The sequence below is a fragment of the Miniopterus natalensis genome, chromosome 9 (genome assembly GCF_054644295.1).
Source record: "Miniopterus natalensis isolate mMinNat1 chromosome 9, mMinNat1.hap1, whole genome shotgun sequence".
NCBI classification, from domain to species: domain Eukaryota; kingdom Metazoa; phylum Chordata; class Mammalia; order Chiroptera; family Miniopteridae; genus Miniopterus; species Miniopterus natalensis.
Window position 1 is genome coordinate 20,961,939 of NC_142089.1, and position 19,887 is coordinate 20,981,825.

Consider the following 19,887-nt stretch of genomic DNA (forward strand, 5'->3'; position numbering starts at 1 on the left):
ACAGGGGCAGGAAGGCTAACAGGAGGCCCTGAGGCTGCCTGCCCCCACCCTGAGAGGCGAAGTGAGAATAATCCCTTTGGCCGGCACTTTTCAGGTTGCAAAGACCCACTGCATGAGCCTTCCTGGGCGCTGGCTCTCTGCAGAGGCCAGAGCACAGGGCTTTGGAAGCAGAGGGCCTCCAAAGATGGGTTAGTAGCTGAGGCCTTCACCTCCCTCTCTTCAGCTTTCTTGTCTGTACAAGAGGTGGTGGCAATAGGACCTGCCTCGCTGAGTTGTCAGGATAACAGAGAGAAGGAACATGAGGGGTCTAGTACAGATCAGGCGCTTGCCTTCCTTAGCAGGTCTTTCATAGAAAATGCCTCTGGGGAGTGGAGGGCCCTGAGCTGGAAGGCAGGTGATGTATGTGCCAGGCGAGCCTGTGCAAATGGTGCCTCATTTATTCCCGCAACCACCACAGGAGCTGTGGTAGTTGCTTGTTACTGTTTTAGAAGTGGAGAAACTGAGGCTTAGTGATGTTGATGAACTTACCTGGTTGCTCATCTATCAGCTGGTAAAGCCAGGACTTGAGCCTTGGCCCAGCAGTCCACAGCCTGGGCTCCTAACCACGGTGCTGTGTGTGCTGAGGGCTGGCTGTGGGTGGGCCCTGCACCTAGTACTTCGTGCCCAGTATCACAACAATCCTAGGAGGAGGGAGGAATTACACTCACTGACAGAGGAGGGAGCCACGTGGAGAGGTCCAGTGACATGCCCATTTATGTAGCTACCGAATGAGGAACCGGGCTCCTGACTGCCCCCTGTGGTGTCCCTAGATGCGGATTTTCTCCCTCCTCCCCCCAGTGTCCCCCTGCCTGCTCCCTCTCTTAAAAGCTCTGTCTGGTGCTTCTGCTCCTTGCCCCCTGGGCCCTCTCCCATCTCAGCCTGAGTATGAATCTGTCTCCTTGGTCTTCCCCGCCGAGCCTTGCTCATCCCTTCCTCCCAGCCCTTGGCTCCCTGGGCCACCCGTCTGCCCACTGGACCCAAAGTCACTCAAGGCAGTGAAGGATCTATCTCAGTGTTCCAAGTTTCGGTGAAGTGTTTTGCCTTGGCAGCTTGCCCACATGGCTAGGACATCCATTGGTAGCTCTTAAAGGTGCAGAAGGCAGCTCATCAAAGACTCCGGGGGAAGGGCTGAGTTGGATGGGGGCCAGTGCCTGTGTGCTTACACGGAGGGGGGTGTCCGGGAGTTGGGAGCATGAGCAAGGCAGGCGAGAGGGAGCTCCTCGCTCTCCTACCCCACGCCACCGCCTCTGACTCCATCGCTCCCGCCCCCAGGACGCTCGTCTGCCAGGTGCCCGCCCTGACGCGCACACGTGGCTTGGCCAAGCCTTCCCGGGGGCTCAGCCCCACTCACATGGTCGATGAGCTCCTTGATCATGCCGTTCCACTGGCCCTTGTCGTCCTGGGCCCCGTACTTGCCGTCCTCCACCAGCCGGATCTCGTAGGAGAAGCCCAGGATGTGGGCCAGCTCCTTGAGCAGGTCGATGCAGTAGCCCTCGAAGCGGTCATTCCCAAACAGGGTCCTGTCGGACTTGCGGAACATGACAAAGGGCTCCTCCTGCAGGGGCAGACGGGAGGGGGGCTGATGAAGGCGGGTGGGTGGGGGAGGCAGCTGGGGCTAGAGACCTTGGGCTGGAACCTCTGCTCCTGTGTTTAAAAGAATCCTTTGGGTGGCTTAGATGATGGCCTGCTAAGTCAGGGAGGAAAAGCACATTTCCTGAGCGCGGAAATGGTGCCTCCCAGATGGCCACCTAGTGGTGTCCTTGGCAAGGCATGCGGCTTAGGAGGTATTTATTTATTAATTGTCCAGTGGTCACAGAGATAGTAAGCAGTGGAATAGGCATTTGAACTCAAGACTGGCTGGTTCTGAATCACATGCTCTGTCTGCCGCATCCTCAAAGCAGGCCAGTGGTTCTCCAAGTGTGGTCTCCAGACCTGTGGCATCACCATCACCTGGGAGCTTCTCAGAATTACATATTCCCAGGCCCCACCCAGACCACTGAGCCAAATACTCTGGCGTGGGGCCCAGCAGTTTGTGCTATAAGAAGCCCTCTGGGGGATTCTGATTTTGGTCAAGCTTGCACCCACTGCAGCAGAAGGCCTGTCATCAAGTATCTTCCCTGCCGTCTCTCCCAACTCCCATTTACAAGATTAGATCTACACGCTCCTTGATACCGCTCTCTTTCCAAGGATCTCAGTCCCCAGAGTCAGGATCTGCTGGGTGAGTGACTCCTGATAACCACGATAGCTTGCGTTTGTATGTTAACATGCGGGGCACCAGTAAATCAGCAAATGAGATAGTATCGCTAGAGGGCCTCGCATGGGGCCTGGCGGAGCAGGAGGCTTAAGAGGCAGTGGCTGATATTGCCACATTTAACCTTAATTTCAAGCTTTTAGGGGTAGGTACTCATAATCCCATCCTACAGATACAGAAAGCATATTCGAGAGGCTGAGTGACTCCTATGAGCTCTGCTGTCCTCTAGAAAGAGGATCTGAACTTAGGTGGGTGCAGCCCCAGAGCATGAGTTCTTGGCTACCTCACTGTGTCAGAGGCCCTGAGTCACAAGGTGTCCCTCCCTGGAGGGCAGAGGTCCTTGGACGCTAGCTTGTGGGGACAGTTGTCCCATGTCAGGCTCCCTCCCTCGCAGGCGATGGGGAGTCAGTGAAGGGCTTTGAACACGAAATGGCTCTGGTTTCTCACTTAGAAACAAACCCCTGGCAACCCTGCGAAGAGTAACTGGGAGAAGAGGTGGGAAAAACAGTGGAAAGTAACTATAGACCTTGTCCAGTTTGAGGGACACACAGTGAGGAACTGTGGGATCCGATGTGGCAGAATCCAGGCCCATAGATTGTCCAGAGTCCAGGTCTACGTGCAAATCCGTGTTTCTGCTGGTCCCACCCACCCACCTTCACTTACATGTCTCCACCCCGAGCCTGTGGTGAGTGAGCTGAACGCTTAGCAAACTCAGCATTTATTGGCTTCCTGCTATACACCAGGCACCAATTTCCACTCTCTCACAGGCTGTTTGATTTAAGCTTCACAAGCTCACAAGGTAAGTGACACTGTCCCCATTTGATAGGTAAGGAAACTGAGGCTCCAAGAAGATCAGTAAGCTGCCCAAGGTTGCACGGGAGTTGAATTACAGTCTGCTGGGGTTTGGTTCCAATCCTTCAGCCTCTTTCTGAAGGATTAACCTCCCCCAAAGCTATCTCAGCACCCCCACGCATCAGAATGCCTCCAGCTTTCAGCTGATGGGTGGTAACCATTAGCTGACAGAATGCAGGTGTCCTGGAAATCTCATGAACACAAGCCCACAAGAAGGACACACACCTGATTATGCAGGTGTCTCATCTTTCTCTCAACTGGTGTGGCCATTCCTCTGCCATGGAGGCCTGGAGAGTGGGGTTTACACTGAGAGGCTTGGGCAAAGGCCCTCATCGGAGGTCCTTGGGTGCAGAAACCCCCCAGCAGCCTCTTGCCAGGCTCCCACTGTTCCAGGTGGGCTCGATTCTCTGGCCCTGGATCCCCAGCCACACTGCCTTTCAAAATCCCGTCCCACCCCACCCCACGACTGATTTTCTCTAGATTTTCAACAGTCCTTTGGGATGCTTCAGGGAAAGAGCTGGGGAGTGCCGGAATCCCCAAGAGGTTCCTGTCTCTCCAGGGATTCTGAGAAAACCACTTCTCGGTCTAATTGGGTGGAAAGCTGGGTCCTTTGGCTAGACTCCACGCTAAACCTCAGTGTTTCCTGTCCCCACCCTCCAACCAAGCGGGCAGATCACAAGACGAGAGAACAGGATCCAGGTGGCGGGGAGAAGGTGCTGGGGCTCCCTGGAGGAAGGGGGACTTTGGCGAGTGCACAGGCTGCTTTCGGGGAAGGTGCTGCCTGGAACCCTGGGGTGGGGCCTGGTGAGCAAGTTCTGTGTGGGGTTTCAGTCCCAACTTATCCTCTTGGTCAGATGCTTTTGTGCATTGAACTGCCCCACGCAGCTGGTGTCCCCAATGTTGGCTTGAGAAAATAACTGGAGAGAAGGTACCGTCTTTCCCAGGGGGATTGCTAACCACTAGATTCCTGGGCACAATGTACCTCCTTCTATAAAATGAAGGTAACAGAAGAACCTACTTTATAGGGTTGTTGTGAGGATTAAAGGAGTCAAACTATGAAAAGCACTTGGAACAGTGCCTGGTAAATGTAAGCTGCCAATATTGTTGTTGTTATTATTATTATTAATATAATTATCTCCTTTCTGTGTACTGGGTGGCTGGTTACCACAGTGACCTTTCGAGCCTAGAGACCATGCCCAATGTCACCAAAAGTTAAAAATTAGAGCGGAAATCCATTTTGAGAAAGGCCCCCAGGTAGCTCACTTCCTGACCCTCCCTCCACGCCCCTCCCTGGCCCTATCCTCTAAAATTAGCACTTCATTTGTGAAGCCACCACAGCTCCCAATCTATACATCTCCATATAAATACGCTGCCTTCGGAGCAGCTGTAAAATGCCATTAATTTCGGGAAGTGCTTTGCGGATGGCATACATATTTAACAGCCAAAGCCCAGAGCATTAAAACGGTGCTCGCCTTAGTAATGTGTCTCTAGACCTGCAACATTTCCTAGGGGGTAATTCTGAACTCCGCCAACTACTTATTCATGGACTATTTCACAATTTATTACTGGAAATGTCCAGACAGCCAATTCACAAGCTCTCTCGGCTGCTAATCGATTGCTCGGTGAAGGTGCCCTCAATTTCATAACTTCACGCTCTCCTATTGCACTGGGAGAGCAGCTGAAGGAGCAGGGGTAATATTTCTCTTCAACAAGTCACAGGAAACAGAGGTCCAGAAAAATAACCTTTCCCAACTTTTCGTTGCCGGAGCTCTATGGTCTAGTGTCTCTCCGATCACTTATTCCAACGTGAGAGCCACACCCTGTGCTGAACTTCTCCTGGGACAGGCCTCTGGAGTCAGAAGAGTGGGTTTGGGGGGGAAAGACCCAGGGGTTAGCTACCTAACAGCCGCATTCCCACTGCCCTTTCTGACTTAGGCGATATCCACACACGTGCACAAAATATCCACACAACCGTGCACACAATGCCACTGGCACAAATACACCACATTCTTGAATGTTCTGTCTGCCTAGCCCTGCTCAGACAAAGAGGCCAAGGACCCTGGACCCAAGGCCTTGGCTTCTGCGAGTTAGAACTAGGACAGAGTATCAGGTGTCCTGCCCTCCCAGCAGGTGGGGCCTAGAGTTGTCCCTGGCCTGGGATGGTCTCCCAGCCCACATCCTGGCCTTGCTCATCTCTTCCCTCTCTGGCTGCTGGATGCCACAGGTCCGCCTGCCTGGCCGTTGAGTCTATGTGTACACAGCAGCACAAATACAGCCGTTGGTGCGTATCCAGACACCGTGCATACAGTCCCACACCCACACACGTGCCCACGTGCATGCTGATACTGCTGCTCACTTCAGCGGCCAAAAGAATACCGAACCTTCAAAAGCAGGGCCCCAGGAACGAGCTGGGCGTGTTTTCTCGGTGTGGGGGCTGAGGTTTGGGCGGATGAATTTTTCATGAGCTCATGGAAGAGCAGAACCAGAACAGAGGCAGGGGCAGGGCGGAGGGAAGGCCCGGGAGGGCAGGCTTCCAGGCTCCTGCTGCAGTTGTTTTGGCCTCAGGAACGGGGAAGGCTGCCTGTGGCAAGGAGGGGCCGGACAGGGTGGGGTGAGGGCTCTGTCCGTCTATGTCCAGGGTAAGGTGTCCCTAGCAACTAACCCCAGGCTTCTGGATGGGGGGGGAGGTGGGTGTGGGGGTCGCCCACAGAGAGATGCTGCCCTCGGCCACATCCAGGTTCCAGGGGTCTCGGGGCCAGCCCTGTTCGCGAGGGGGCAAGCAGTTGGATCTTCCTGCAGTCCAGCCTTGCACCTGCCTGCCACTCAAAGTGTGTTGTTGCCCTGACAACACACTTCCAGAAGGGCAGGGGCCCAGGGCTCTCAGCGGGTGCTGCTGGCCCTGCTTCCAGGCTGCCAAACCATAGGGCTGGGTTTCAGCCGGAGCAGCTGGGGCTGGGCTCTGTCCACAACGGGTGCAGCTGGCCCAAGCCTGGGGGCACCCAGGGCTCAGGGACACGCAGACCACGCTGAGGCTGTCTGGTACACTCTCTGGAAGGTGTGGACCAGCTTTCGGTCTTCAGGTGGCCCCATGCCAGTCCTTGTGTGGAAGTGGGCATCTCTCTCTCAGAAGACTCCAAGGAAGGACATCTGCCTGGGTCAGCAGCCATGTGAGAGGTCAAGGCAGTGGGGCCAGGGGTAAGGAATAATCATGATGCCGGCGCCGGGAGCTCAGACGCTGGCCAAGGCAGGCGATGAGCTGGTGGTTGGGATCTGGAGTTTTACATGCAGGTAGGAGACTATGAGGGCCTCATAAGGTGGAAAGCCCTAGTGTCTTCAGGGGCCAGTCAGGAAACAACTAGACAAGAGGCATCCACATGTAATCAATAGAGAGTGGAGGGGTCTGTGGTGAGCCAGGGAAAGCCCGCTAGGCCTGAAAGGTGTTCAAATGCAAGTTCAAAGTTTATAATGAACCCTGTGCTGGAGATAACCTCTGTGACCATGGTCAGGGTCAGTCTTCAGCGAGATTCAGGGACAGAAGCAGAGGTCTTCTCTGGAACTGTCAACCTGTGCAATGCATTAAATGCCAGCGTCCTGGGCATGGATCCGTATTCAAGAAAAATATGAATTAAGAATAGTGACAGCTACCACTTAGCATGACTCTGTGCTGTTTGTATTTATTAATCATTATTCGCCTCAACTCTATGAAGTAGGTACAATGATCATCACCTCTTTTTCAGATGGGAAACTGAGGCACAGGATGTTTAGGCAATTTTCTAGGTCACAAAGCTAGTGAACAGTAAAGCCGGGACTCAAACCCACAGCTCTGGGCTCTTCACCATCAGCACATAGTCTTGCCGCTGTGTCCTGCTCACACAGTGTGGCCCCAAGGGCTGCGGGGCTCATGTCTGCCTGGATGAGGGTCAGGGGGACAGATGGAGCTGTGTCCAGGCTGCCGGCCAAGGGGGGCTTCTCTCCTTCCCTGTCCCCTGGGAGCCTGGGGGCCAGCGGATGCTGCAGGTGGGGGCGGCCTCTGGGGAGCAGCTGAGCACAAGCAGGGAGGCAGCTCTGCAAGAAGCTTCGCGCATTGACCAAGAAACTTTGAGAACGGGGACTCCGCTGCACTCCGTCCCTGCCAGGGTAGAAAATCCCCGACTGCCTTTGCCGAAGGGTCCGATGCCCTTGCAACCAGGCTGCCACCACTTTAATAAAAGTTAACTCTGTGTCTTTCAGGGTGGGTTTAGCATCATTTGGGCATAGTGCCTCCTGTCGCTAGAATATGGTCGTGAGGCTGAGTCATCTGGGCTCATTTATCACCTCTCCTAATTTCTCCGAGCAGTACTAGTTTCACCGTTTTTAATCTCGTCCCGTGAGAAGTGCCTTATTTATTGATAGCTCACGTTCGTGGGGCTCTGCCTCTAATCTTTTACCGCTGTCTTATTATTTCATTCTTACCCTTTTCTATTTTAGCTTTGTCGCACTTTTATCTGGTTTTACATTTTCACCTGGTCTAGCCGAAGCTGTTAATGATTTATCTGCAGTTTTCATCTCTCCCGATAGCGTTCCTTTCCGGTTTCTCTTTATTGTTTTCCTCTTAACTTTTTTTTTTTTTTGCTGTTCACTTTCAACTCTCCTTTTATCTTTTTCTCTCTTTTTAATCTTTTAGATTTATTTATTTATTTTTTAATATATTTTTTCCCCCTCATTCCTAATAAAACCCTTGGACTTACAGGTTTTAACAATCTAATTTTTATGTATTTTTTAGTTAACAAAAAGTCAATTCATAAAGGCAGGCAGGGTGTCTGGATGTCAGGAGAAGATGCCAGTGGGGGTCTCACCCCAAATTGGAAGGGGGGCAGTCCTCTGGTTCCGGCTCAGGAGCATGTCCAGAAACCCCATAGGTCTCCGTCATCTTGACCGTGAATCCTCTCAATCATAACCCTGAGACTGGGACCTAGAAGCCAGTGGTGCCCCTGGTGTCTGCCGCTCACTGGGCTTCCTGGGAGAATGGGGTTTACATCCCTTCCTGCTCCATGGTGGCCACCAGCCGGTTACCAAGCACATCGCAGATAAATCACACCAGAGGAAGGGCACAGCACCATCCAGGAGGCCTGGCTGAGCTGCCGGTGGTGGAAGGCGGGTGGCGCCAGCCTTGGATGAGCCCTGTGGAAGGACCCAGTGTGGGTGCTCAGCCCTGCTCCTGGGGTCCATCCTTACACTCCAAACAGAACTCTTTTTTAGTTTGTTTGTAGAAAATGATCTTACCACATGGTCCTTGTAAGCATTTTGTTTTATTATAAAGAGAAGCTAGCCAGGGCCAGAATTGTCCTCAAAGGCTCTTTGGTCAGAATCTACCGGGCTGTGCCTGGGTTGCCTCCCCCCAACATGGCCCAGCGTGGACCCCCAGGAGCAGCGCTGCATCTCTGAGGGGGTGGGTCCTGAGCCTCTGATCACCTGGAGGCCTGAGCTCCAAAGTGTAGAGACCCTAGGAGATTCCAAAAGCCCTTCCTTGGGTTGAAATGGTCAGAAGAAGGTGGTACTATTCAGTCCTGGGAATGGAGGGAGGATGGCAGGTAGAGTGACAGTTGCTAAGAGCTCTCAGGTTGGGGCACTTTGGAGTGTGGCATTTGTGTGGGCTCCCAGCACCTGATGGGGTCTCCAGGCATGGCCAGAGCACCCACCACAGCTGGGGGGCCTAGTGGGAGGGCCTTTTCCCGGGGGACTGAGGTGGAAGAGGTAGACCTTGAGTCCCGGTACAGAGGTATGGTGAACCCTCCTTCTTCCACATCACTGTGGTGCCTACTCAGACTTTGGGCTCAGGGAGTGGGGGTGAGATGCAAACACAGGCCTCTGCAGAAGGACCGGCCAAGCAGGTCTCAGGCCGGCGTGAGGACTGAGTGCTCTGGCTTTGGGAGGAGGCTTCTGGCCTGTGGCCCTGAGCAGAGTTGCTGGGTTCCCACTGCTCTCTGAGGGCTGTTCCGAGCAACCCTCAATTTGCTCACCTTCTGGCAGCTCCCCCTCCCCCACCTCCCAGCCTCCCAGCAGCTTCATAAGAGGTGCCCAGTGGATGCAAGGTGGGGCAATGGAGGGTTCTCTTCAGCCCTGATGGCCAGCTCACCCCCCGGCCAGACAGGCCCTCCTGCAGGGCTGCAGGCTCTTACCAGCACTGTAGTGACGATGAGTGACCTGTTCGTCAGTGAGTCGGTGACATTAGGGCCTCGGCCTTTGGCGACCTCTGTGATATTGAGCCCCTCGGCAGGATTCCACACCCCCACCTGGACGGACAGACAGACAGAGAACAGATGCTGAGTCCTTGGTCTCTCCGTCCTGTTCCCACATCGACGAGCCCATGGTTCTGATCCCATCTTTGTGACCGTCGCTGCCAATGCTGACACTTAGAGGTAACTTTTCTGACAGCCTGCTGCCTCCCTCATTCCAGGAGGAGGCCCTCAAGGGGGTGAGTCTCCTGAATTCTGCAACACCCCCCCTTGGCAAACCCTTCACAGCTGAAGGGGGAAATGCAGAAGGAGAGGTGAACATAAAGCGAGCCCAGTGGAAACCATCATGGGGTGGAGCAGATGCCTTGAGGAAATCAGGGGTCCTCCCCTGGGACAGAGTTACTCTGAGCCTGGTGGGCCTCCCACTTCCTGGGGAAGACCCAGCACCCAGCTGCTCACTCACTGGATGTTAACCCCAGGGGCAACCCTGGGGCCAGATGCCCTCCAAAGCCCAGGACAGGGCCTGGAGCAAGGGGGATGCTCACTCGCATCTGTGGAGTGAGTAAAGGAGTGTTGAGGTGTGTCACACATAGGAAGGCGGGCTGGGCAGGAGGCTGGTCTTGGTAGCTGTTTGGGGGATGGCAGAACAGAGTGGGTGACCCTCACTGGGGGCCTCGGATGCTGCTGGGATTTGTGGTTTTACTTCCAAAATTGGTAGATACCCTGGGCGAGGCAGCCTAACAAGTGCCCTTATTGCTATCAGGCCTGAGGTTGGAGGGAGGCAAGGGAAGATAAAGTTCACAAATCGTTCTGAAGCCCTGGGCCTCTTAAAGGTCCTCTTGGACCTAATTCCACCCAGCCCTGCCCCAGTCTCAGCTCCTCTCTCTCAAGGACAGTTTCGGCATGCCCACTCTGTCCTTGGCCCAGCTGGGGGTTCCTCAGGAAACGGAATCAATTAAACTGAGAAGCTGAGTGCAAACATCCCATTAAGACAACTGTGCAAGGCAGATAGCAGAGAGATGTGTAATTATGCTCAGGTAATTCCACCTTAATCCTCACAAAGCCACTGGCTGGAGCTGGCTGGATCAGCAATGACCCCAGCTTAGCAAACAGAAGTGATGGTATGAGAGGCAGAGTGGCTGTGTGTGGGGGCTCAGTACCCTCTCCAGGCAGGATCTGTGTCTTTGCAGACCCCCCAGGGTAAGAGGAGAGGAGACAAGGAGACGGCTTGAAAGACTCTCTTCTGTCAAGTGGGCTGAGCTCAGCTTGAGGGGCCCTAGCAGCATGCCTGGCTTCAGGAGGTGCTCAGCAAACATCTGTCTAGAGGCCGAATGAACAGCAGGGACCCTTGCCCTAGCAACTATCTATTGAGCTCCAACTCCATGCCCTGCTAGATGCCTACCAGGTGCCGTGGGGACGTGAGATAGTTAGGACTGAGGAGGACCCAGGCTGCAGAGGCTCTCTCCCAGAGTCTGGGTGGTTGAGATCAGGGGCTTCTGAGGGGGGCCTCTGCAGGTCAACCTCAGTCCAGGTATAGTAGAGTTTTTCTTGAGTATTAGCTATGGTCAATTTGTACCAGTTGCCGGGAGAGGATGCTGTGGGTGGGCTCAGTGGGAAAGATGCTCTGATGACCAGTTACTGATGCCAGCCACAGGCATAGGAGTGAGAAGTGGCGGCATGCGTGCCATCCAATGGCCATCCTTAAAATTTCAGGCTATCCTCAGGGATGAACAGCTGAGAGAGCAAAGATGAGACAGCTACTGTATCACAACAGTACTGCCCAAGGAGGAAGGGAGCTCTCCGGCACTGGGGGAGTTTAAATAGAAGCAGGAAGACTGCTTAATGAGACCTCATATACTGTATCAAGGCTTGGTCAACTGGCCTTGAAGACTTTAGGAGCAGAGGCCACAGGCCCTGTCCTTAAGGGACTGATGCTATATTTGACAGGAAAGAGTTTTGGAGTTTCCCTGGCCAACCGTCCCCAGTACTGAGAATCGGGTGCTAATGTTAAATCTCTCTTCTCGGTCCAGCAGCCTGTCTCTGCCAGAATATGCTGAAGATTCCCGGGATCAGAATTGGCCCCATTACAGACATTTCTATGGTAGCTAGACAGGAGTCCCCAGGCCCCGGTGGGCCTGCTTTTCTTATCCAAACTCCCTAGAATCATAAAGCCCTTGGAAATCTAGGGTGGTACAGAAACCACATGCTTCAACCTCTCTCCAAGGGCAAGATCACCTCCAGTGTCCCAGATAAGCAATTACTTTGTTCAATTTTTGCTTAAATGCCTCCAGTGACAGTGAGCTCACTACTGCCCAGGCAGGCACCCTTGGTCCTTAGAAAGTTTCTTTTACCCAAGGATAAGTCTGTCCCTCTGTCCCATGACAGCCCTGAAGAGACTTGGAGACAGTCTGTCTGCCCCATGAGCTTTCTGTGACTTTTCCCAGGTTTAACATCCCTGATGGTTTGGGTGGCTGCCGTGGCCTGGCCATTGGGTTCTGCACCCCTCGTCTGACCAGGGCTTCATGTTCTCTGAAGGACCAAGGCTCAGGCCACACCAGGTCCTGCTGAGCCCTAAAGTGGTGGCTACAATGGGTCCCGCCCCTCCCGCTCCTGAGCCCACGCACCTTCTCCAGGCCGTCCTCCTTCAGACTGATGATGTCCAGATCGAAATCGGTCCGTAAACCACTGGTTTTGTTGAAAACAATCCGTCCAGTTAATCCTTCCCATTGAGCCTGCCGGAGAGGAGAGGGCAGAGCTGCAATTCCTCAGGCTCATAAATCATCATTCAGTACAACTGTACAATGCTTCATTTTAATTACTCCTTGCACTGATACTGTTCCCCCAAGACCATGATTAATTAATAATCACCTCCATCATTGCTCGGGCTGTGGTGCGAGCCAGCGATTTCCATAAATTCTATTATGCTCTTTAGCCAGCTTTACATTAGCACCTTCCCGTGTACAACATCGATCTCAGATGCGCTCAAATGAGCCCCCGCCTCGAAGCCACGAGAAGGGGAAGCCCGTGTCAGGTCCCCGGAGAGGGGCGGGGAGGCAGGGCAGGGCGGGTGAGACCTGCTGAGAGGCAGAGCAGCCAAGGGGCCAAGTCGGCCCTGGCTGGAGGACCAGATGCCCAGTGGCTCCCAGAGAACCAGGGGAGACAGAGAGGGTCACTCCTGCCACCCCAGCCCCAGCCCTGGGGCGTCGGAATGCTGGATTCCAATGCAATTAGCGGGTGACCCTGGGAATTTCATTGCACTCTCTGCCTCAGTTTCTTCATCTATAAAATGGAACTAATAATAGTACCCATCTCACCAAAATTCGATGAGGGTGAAATGAGGTAAGTCCTGTAAAATACTTAGAACGGTGCCTGGTACCACCTGAGCTCTGAATGACATGGTAGCTTTTTCATCATTGACACAGAGAGGCAGACAGAGGTTTGGAGCACATTCAGGACCCAAACTGGGGTGGGCTCCATCTTCTAGATCAGAGACTGGCAGACTACTTGCCCAGGTGCCTGTTTTTGTAAACAGTTTCTTAGCCCACAGCCACGTGTTCACCTACTGTCTTTGGCTGATTTTTTGCTACAACTTTAGAGCTGAATAGTTGCAACGGAGACATCTGACCTGCAAAGTCTAAAATGTTTACTATTGGGCCCTTTGCAGGAAAAGTTTGTGAGAGTTAGTTCTATGCCCTGCTCCACACTCTGCATGCCACGTGACCTCCACAGCAATCTGGTGGGTGATGAGTCCATTTTACAGATTGGAAAGCAGGCCCAGAAGGGTCCCAAGCAAAGAGAGTGGATAAGAGGGTGAGCCAAACTAGAGCCAGGGTGCCAGGGCCCCACCCCTCAATTTGGAGCCATGCTCTCCTCTCCCTCCTCCTTGGGGTTAGGACCAAACGGGCACACAATGTGTGCAATGTGTGGCTTTCTATGTCTGGGGAAAGAACAAACCTACATATTCTGGAGTCCTGGGGAACAAGGGTGGGCTGGGAGTTCAGGGCCCAGAGCATCGGCGGGGAGTGGAGGTCTGATTATCAGAGTCCTTGTTTGGCTGCACCGAGCTCATCACGCTGGGGTCATGGAAACTTATAGGTTCTGAGAAAGGCTCCCAGCCTCTCCCTGGCTGAATGTCCCCTGCATTTCTGCTTACACTCACTGGGACACACAAGTTCATGGGTACACAGATGCCTATCTGTTGATCTGAAACTAAAACTCTTGGGCATCTATAAGCACTTGAGCAGCTCTAAGGCACTGGAAAAAGCCTTCCTAGTAAGTGCCCAGCTGGGCGAATGTGTACACTAGCCCAGAGCCCTGGGGGGGTCCTGGAAGCTGGAAAACCAAAGTGGTTAGAATGTGGGCTTTGCACCAGGAATCTAACCTCTCTGAGCTTCAGGAAGGGGAAAATGACCTACTTCACGGTGTTCAAAAAGTGAATAAAGTGCTTGGCACAGTGTCCGACATCCAGTAGTCCTCCCTTATCTGTGGTTTTGCTTTCCATGGTTTCAGTTACCATTCATTGCTCCCAAGTTGAATGGGGAGATTTATGGAGCCTGGGGAGTTGGAGGGGGGTTGGGCACAGAGATTAAAGATGCATCAGAGAAGGTGAAGACCACTGTTTATGACCTAGAGGGGAGGCTCAGCTGCTCTCGGGCTGGCTCCCCAGTCCCTCCATCTCTCTCGGCCTATGGGCTCCCACACCTCAGGCTGCCTCCTGGTCCCCAAGGGAAATCATAGCAGGTGCCTTCAAACCTGCACTCTTGAGGGGAGCCTTCCTTTTGTCAGCTCTGGAGGAATTAAATGCCAGCAGGTGCACTGCCTGTCTGTGGGCGGTGGGCAGGGCCAGGGCCAGGGCAGGGAGCCACTGGCGGCTCCTCCCGGTGACATTTCCCGGCCCTCCCGCCCCTTCCAGCCGAGGCTCTGGACTCGCTAAATGAAAGATGCTTCACACGCTCTGAACTCCGGCCTGGCATTTTCTAGCTCCTCTCGGAAATGCCAAGTCTTTAAAAATGATTTACTGTCACGCAGTCAGAGGAAGAGACATGCAACTTGGAAATGGTCCGAAGGAAGATTGTGCTGGGCTCCGGCAGGGCACCTGGGGCCTGGTCATGGCCAGCTGTGGGATCACAGGCCAGCCACGTGGCTGCTCTGGGCCTCGGTCACCATACAGTAAGGTAAGACAAAAATGTTTCTGAAAGGGCTCAGTAAAGGTGTGGGAGTGGTGGGCCATTCACTGGGCAGGGGCCAGGAAACAGGGGGGCCGGGCACACCTACATGGGGCTGTCAGCCCCTGGAGGTAGAAGGGGGCTCCCCTTTCTACGGTGTGAATGGTGATGATTCTGCTCCCATCCGGGCTGTATCACTGAACCTCAAGCATTCCAAGGGGTGAGGGGTGAACAGAGTGGGGGGTCCCTGACACTATGAGCACTGGAGATCTTTAGCTAAAAACCCACCATGGAACAAAAAGCCATAGTGGTGACAGTAGTGATGGTAGAAACAACAGTAAGAGCAGCCAATCTGTTCAGCACTGCTCCGTCCCAGGCGGTGTCCTGTCTTCACACAGACATACATCACTTAATCCTACAACAACCCTAGTTTTATCTCTATTTTACAGAGGAGGACCCGAGGCACAGAGAGGTTCAGTAGCTTGTCTAAGGTCACACAGCCCCAAAGTGGTTACGCTTCAAAGCCATTTTTGTCTGGCTCCTAAGGGTCCCAGGGTTGTGGCAAGGTTCACTAGCCCCTCACGCTGGCCTGTCGCTACTTAGCTGGAGGCCTGTGGAGGAAGGAGGTCTGGGAGGTAGGAGTCAGGCCTCAGAGTTCCCTGAGAACGAGCCGATGATCACCCAGGCCAGCCAGGCCTTGCTCAGGGCAGTGGACAGTCGAACTTCCTCTGCAGTTTTGAGGGGATGAGTGAGAAGGGACCATAGTGATCCCCTTGTACCAAAACAATGGACACTAGATTCTCTTCCAGGAGGGAGGCAACCAGTGCCAAGGACTTAATTGCTCCCTCACAGTGACTATGCGATGGTGTTTGCCAGGTGATGAAGCTGACGCTTGGGGATGTCCAGGAACTTGTCTAAAGCCACACAGCTGGGAAGAGGGAGAGATAAATTCCAAAGGCACACGCGTCAAACTCAAGTCTGTGTCTCATCCACATTCCTATTAGTGTCATTCTAAATGCAGAGGAGCTGCCACTGGCCTCATCCCAGGCGGTGGCAGTGGGTGTAAGGTGGCGGCTTCCTCAGTTATTTACCTCCATAGTGCTGCCTTCCTTTTGGTGTGGGATTGCATTCATTAATGGGAAGATGTGATGGATATCTGCCTGGGCTTGAGCTCTGGGAGTGCAGGGGCTCATCCACTTTAGCTCCCTGCCTGGCACCCAGCAGCCACAAATATCTGCTGAATAAATGCTGATTCATTTCTGGTCCATTGTGATTGCTACAGAGAGACAGTCTATATGGAGCCTCCTGGATGGCTTCCCCTAAGTGCACTTGGTATTGCCCCGGACAGGGTCGCTCTCCCTGACCCAGGATCTCCCTGCCCAGATCTCGCCTTCCTGAGCCTTCTTCATCTATTAGTTATAGGGTTGTGACTGTGCCCAGCCCTAGGCTAGGTGCTCTGTGAACAGTTTTCCACTGTCTTCCCAACAACCCTTTGTGGCAGGCACTCTTACTATCCTCATGATAGAGCCAAGGAAACTGAGGACCAAAGTGTTAGTCATCTCACCCAAAGTCACACAGCCAGTTGGGATGGAGCCAGGATGCAAGCCCAGACCTTAGCTTCATCCGTCTGTAAAATGGGAACAATAAACTGCCATCCATAGTTTACAAGCACAGCAGTGCCCGAGAGAGTCCTTTAAAATTAAAAGTAGGTACTGTGTGTTTGCATGGTCACCTTCTCAGCAGCGGGACAAGTTTCTGCTCTCTGCTTCCTTGGAATCTGCTCCCTGGATGGGACCTCTCCACAGTTGCCACGGTGCCAGGAGAGCTGCCCCTGGAGGGGATCCTGGCTGGGAAGTTGGCCAGTGGGCCCATGGCGTAAAGAGGAGTTTGTGGGGCTGACTGCTATTTACTGAGCCCCTCCACCTTCTGCACTGCACTGAGCACCTTCCACGTGGTCACCTTTCATCTTCACAGCAACTCCATGAGGTTGGGATGCTCCATATCACATTGTACAGATGAGATAACCGAGGCTCAGCAAGGTTCTTGATTTTGTCCAAGGTCACACAGCCAGAAGTGAAGCCCCTCATCTGTTGCACTTTAAGCCCATGCTATGTCTTGCTGACAATGCTGACTACCCACTGAGCACCTACTATGTGCCAAGGACTTAGCTTCTCAATCACCCTGTAAGATTGGTCCTATCATGCCATTATCACCCAAGAAAACTGAGGCTCAAGCTCATGGGGACTGAAAATTGAATCTGACTCCCAACCCTGAGCCCTTGACCACTCTGCAGCACCAATGACCCCCAGGGAGATGGCCCTGGTGGGGAATGTGGGGGGCACTTACCTCCTTGATGAAATTCATGAAGCGGCCACCAAAGCGCCAAGCCTTGTGCCGGTGGCACTGCAGGGAGTTCACGGTCATCTGGGGTGCCCGCTGGTAGCACACGGACACGATGTGGACGGCATCATACAATAAGGCGGCGTCGGTCTGGAGGAGAGGGCCCAGGGCCTGTCTGAGAACAGCTCCCGAGAGTTCTCTGCCCACCCTGCCCTGTCCCCTTACCCTCCCCCACCACAGGCACATGGGTCCTGGTGAGAGGCCAGGCTTGGGTTGACTGTGCTGCTCTGGGGACACCCCACTCACCCTGCAGCTCACATCTTCTGGCCGTCCCTCCCACCGCACCCCACCCCACTGCCCCACTGCCCCACTGCCCCACTGCCCCACTGCCCCACTGCCCCACTGCCCCACTGCCCCACTGCCCCACTGTTGTCCTGACCCTGCCTGCCCAGCCTCTGCTGGTCACAGCTGAAGGTCCTCCCTGCCCTGGGTCCACTGGTCCTTCTCCCAGCTCCCTGCAACTGGCAGGTTACATGTCTGTACTCCAGACCTCGGCATGGACTGTGTCTAACTCCCTTGTGTCCTGGCCCCTAACCTAAGATCCAGCTGGCAAGTAGAAGGGGAGCGGTGGGAGGGAACTAAGGAACAGGGAGGCAGGCAAGAAGGAAGAAGAGGAAGGAGGAAGGGAAAGGGGAGCCCCGGGGCTGGCGCTCCCTCAGCCATACCATCATCACTCCGTCCAACAGGCCGGACTCGGCCCGCGGAGCCGCCTGCAGCCGCTCCATGGACCACTTCTCCACGATGGCCGAGACATGGGGGTTGTCCACGTTGAGGATCCGGAACCCTGTCAGGTTCACCCCCGAGTAGCGGTAGGGCTCCAGGTCTAATGCATAAAGATCCTGACAGAGAGAAGTTCGTGGGAATAAAGGTGTGTCCGCTGTAAGCTCCAGCCCGCTGCCCACACTCCCTGCTGTCCCCAGAGTCCTCGCTGCAGCTCCCTGCAGGGCCCCGGGGAGGAGAGGCCAGTGGTGAGGGAGCACTCAAGGGAGCACTGCACTTGGAGTCCACTGGAACTCCGGTCTGTCTGGTGGTTGACCCCATGTACTCACTGCCAGGCTTCGGGCAAGTCACTGACAGTTTTTTCATCTACCAAGTGGGGACCGTGCCTCCTCTATGGTACCTGGTGAAGCATCTCATACAAAATGCCCAGCCTCGAACAGCAGCTTGATAACAGTCATAATGGTCATTTCCTCCGATGGGGGAGGCCCACTCTGTGGTGCTGGGCCTGGGTAGCTCCAAGTATCCAGAGTGAGGCTAAAGGAAGTATTTCATTCCCCAAAGGAGGGTATTTCAAAAGTCTTTTCTTCCAGGAACTCAAAAAGTACAATTGCCCTTGCCCTTTTCCAGTCATCCCCCACATCACAGGCCAGGACCCCCTCACCCCTGCCTCCTAGGAGTAGGTGACTGGTGGCCAGCCTGTCTGTCTCTGGGCCAGGTCACGTCCAGCCTGGTACAGTGGGCAGGCCCTGGCCCAAAGGCCAGAAAAGTGGGCCTGAATGCACGGGGCAGCCCAGCGTCACCCTCCCTGCAGCTCCGGAGAGGGGGTGCAGACACAGAGGGAGAAGCGGGTGCTAAGCCGAAAAGAGATGACTTGGCGGGTGGCAGCTTGAGGAGCAGAGCAGAACTTTGTCCTGTTAAGAACATTCCCCTAAACCTGGAAATAAGGCAGGAGAGCAGCAAGGAAACCTGTTTTACCTGCCTACCCAGGATTGTGTGTTTCTCCTGGACACGCCTGGGTTGCACTTCACTCTTAGCTATTGGTTAAAGGCCCAGGCTCTGGGTTCACTTGTAGATTTTTGTCCATAAAGAGGGTAATGCACACGGTTGTGGTTTTATTGCCCTGTAGGACATTAACCCATCTTGTATCTAACCTAGCAGCCTTATTTTGTGTTTTTTCCCACCAAACACCTAAACACTCAGTCCCTCACAAGCTCTTTGGGCCAGCATTGCCCTCCCACCGGCGCCCTTGTTAACGAGTTGATTACATCGTTGACACATTTCATTCTACAGTCTATGTTTTTAATTGTTTGAAAAAATATACTGTGACACTCGAGGTTGGTCCCAACCCACTAGTGGGGAAACTGAGTCTAACGGTCGTTGTCCGAGCTCCTCCTTATCTGCTGTTACTCTCTGTACTCTGCCTCACCAAGGTGCCTTCCACCCTGACCCTCGCCCATCCTCTCTCCTGGGCCCTCGGGCTTAGTCACTCCATCCCATGCTGGGAGGGAGTGGCTGGGGACACTGTCTGTGGCTGAGGAACACTCAGCCCCACCACAGTCCCGGCTTCGGTTAAGGTGATGCTGGCTTGTGGGAAGATGAGTGATAAAACCTGGAGCCGCAGAGCAGCTCTCACACTGCGCGGGCTGCCTCTGGTCTGAGATCTTCTTAACTGATGCTAAACTCGTCCTGTTCTTCCCTCCCCCCCTCCCCCAATGGCATCCTTCTGGAACGCACTGTGTTGCTTTCCTCTTGGAAGGCTTAGGGAGTAGGGGACAGGCCTAGACAGTTTAGTCCCAGCCCTGCCCAAACAGATATGGCCCTGATTCTAGGCCAGGATTTGGGATGGGGAAGGGGCTGGGTGGAGCAGGAAGCAGGGTCTTGAGCAGATGGGAGGTCGCTACTGAGCTGGCCTGAGGGCGGCTCTATGGCCTTAGTCTCCGTGGGAGCAGCGAGGAGAGGGGAGGGCACAGCCCGAAGGAAGCTTCTCTTCCCAGGGCGCCTCCCTGGGTACAACTCACTGCGGCGGCCCCAGGGAACCAGGTGGGGCACAGACCACCAGGCCAGGCCATCTGGGCTCAAGTTTCATCTACTCTCCTTACCTTAGTTTTCTCATCTGAAAAACGGGATGACAGTAGTGCCTGCCCTGTAGGGTTGTCATGAGGAAGAAACGGGTTAACGGATGTACTGACACACGCCTGGTGCGTGGCGCACTTCATGTGTTTCACAAATAGTCACGTTCTGCCCC

The 19,887-nt window shown here is 54.1% G+C and overlaps 1 protein-coding gene across 1 annotated transcript in view; it reads right to left on the reverse strand.

Moving 5' to 3' along the window:
• Positions 1 to 19,887, reverse strand: part of GRIK3 (glutamate ionotropic receptor kainate type subunit 3) — a 186,049-nt gene that overhangs the window by 26,820 nt on the left and 139,342 nt on the right. The window contains exons 6-10 of the mRNA XM_016219946.2: positions 17,588 to 17,761; positions 16,869 to 17,012; positions 11,982 to 12,089; positions 9,301 to 9,414; positions 1,391 to 1,594 (exon numbers count right to left, since the gene is read on the reverse strand). Coding sequence (XP_016075432.1) covers positions 1,391 to 1,594; positions 9,301 to 9,414; positions 11,982 to 12,089; positions 16,869 to 17,012; positions 17,588 to 17,761 — 744 coding nt within the window. The remainder of the gene's footprint in view (positions 1 to 1,390; positions 1,595 to 9,300; positions 9,415 to 11,981; positions 12,090 to 16,868; positions 17,013 to 17,587; positions 17,762 to 19,887) is intronic.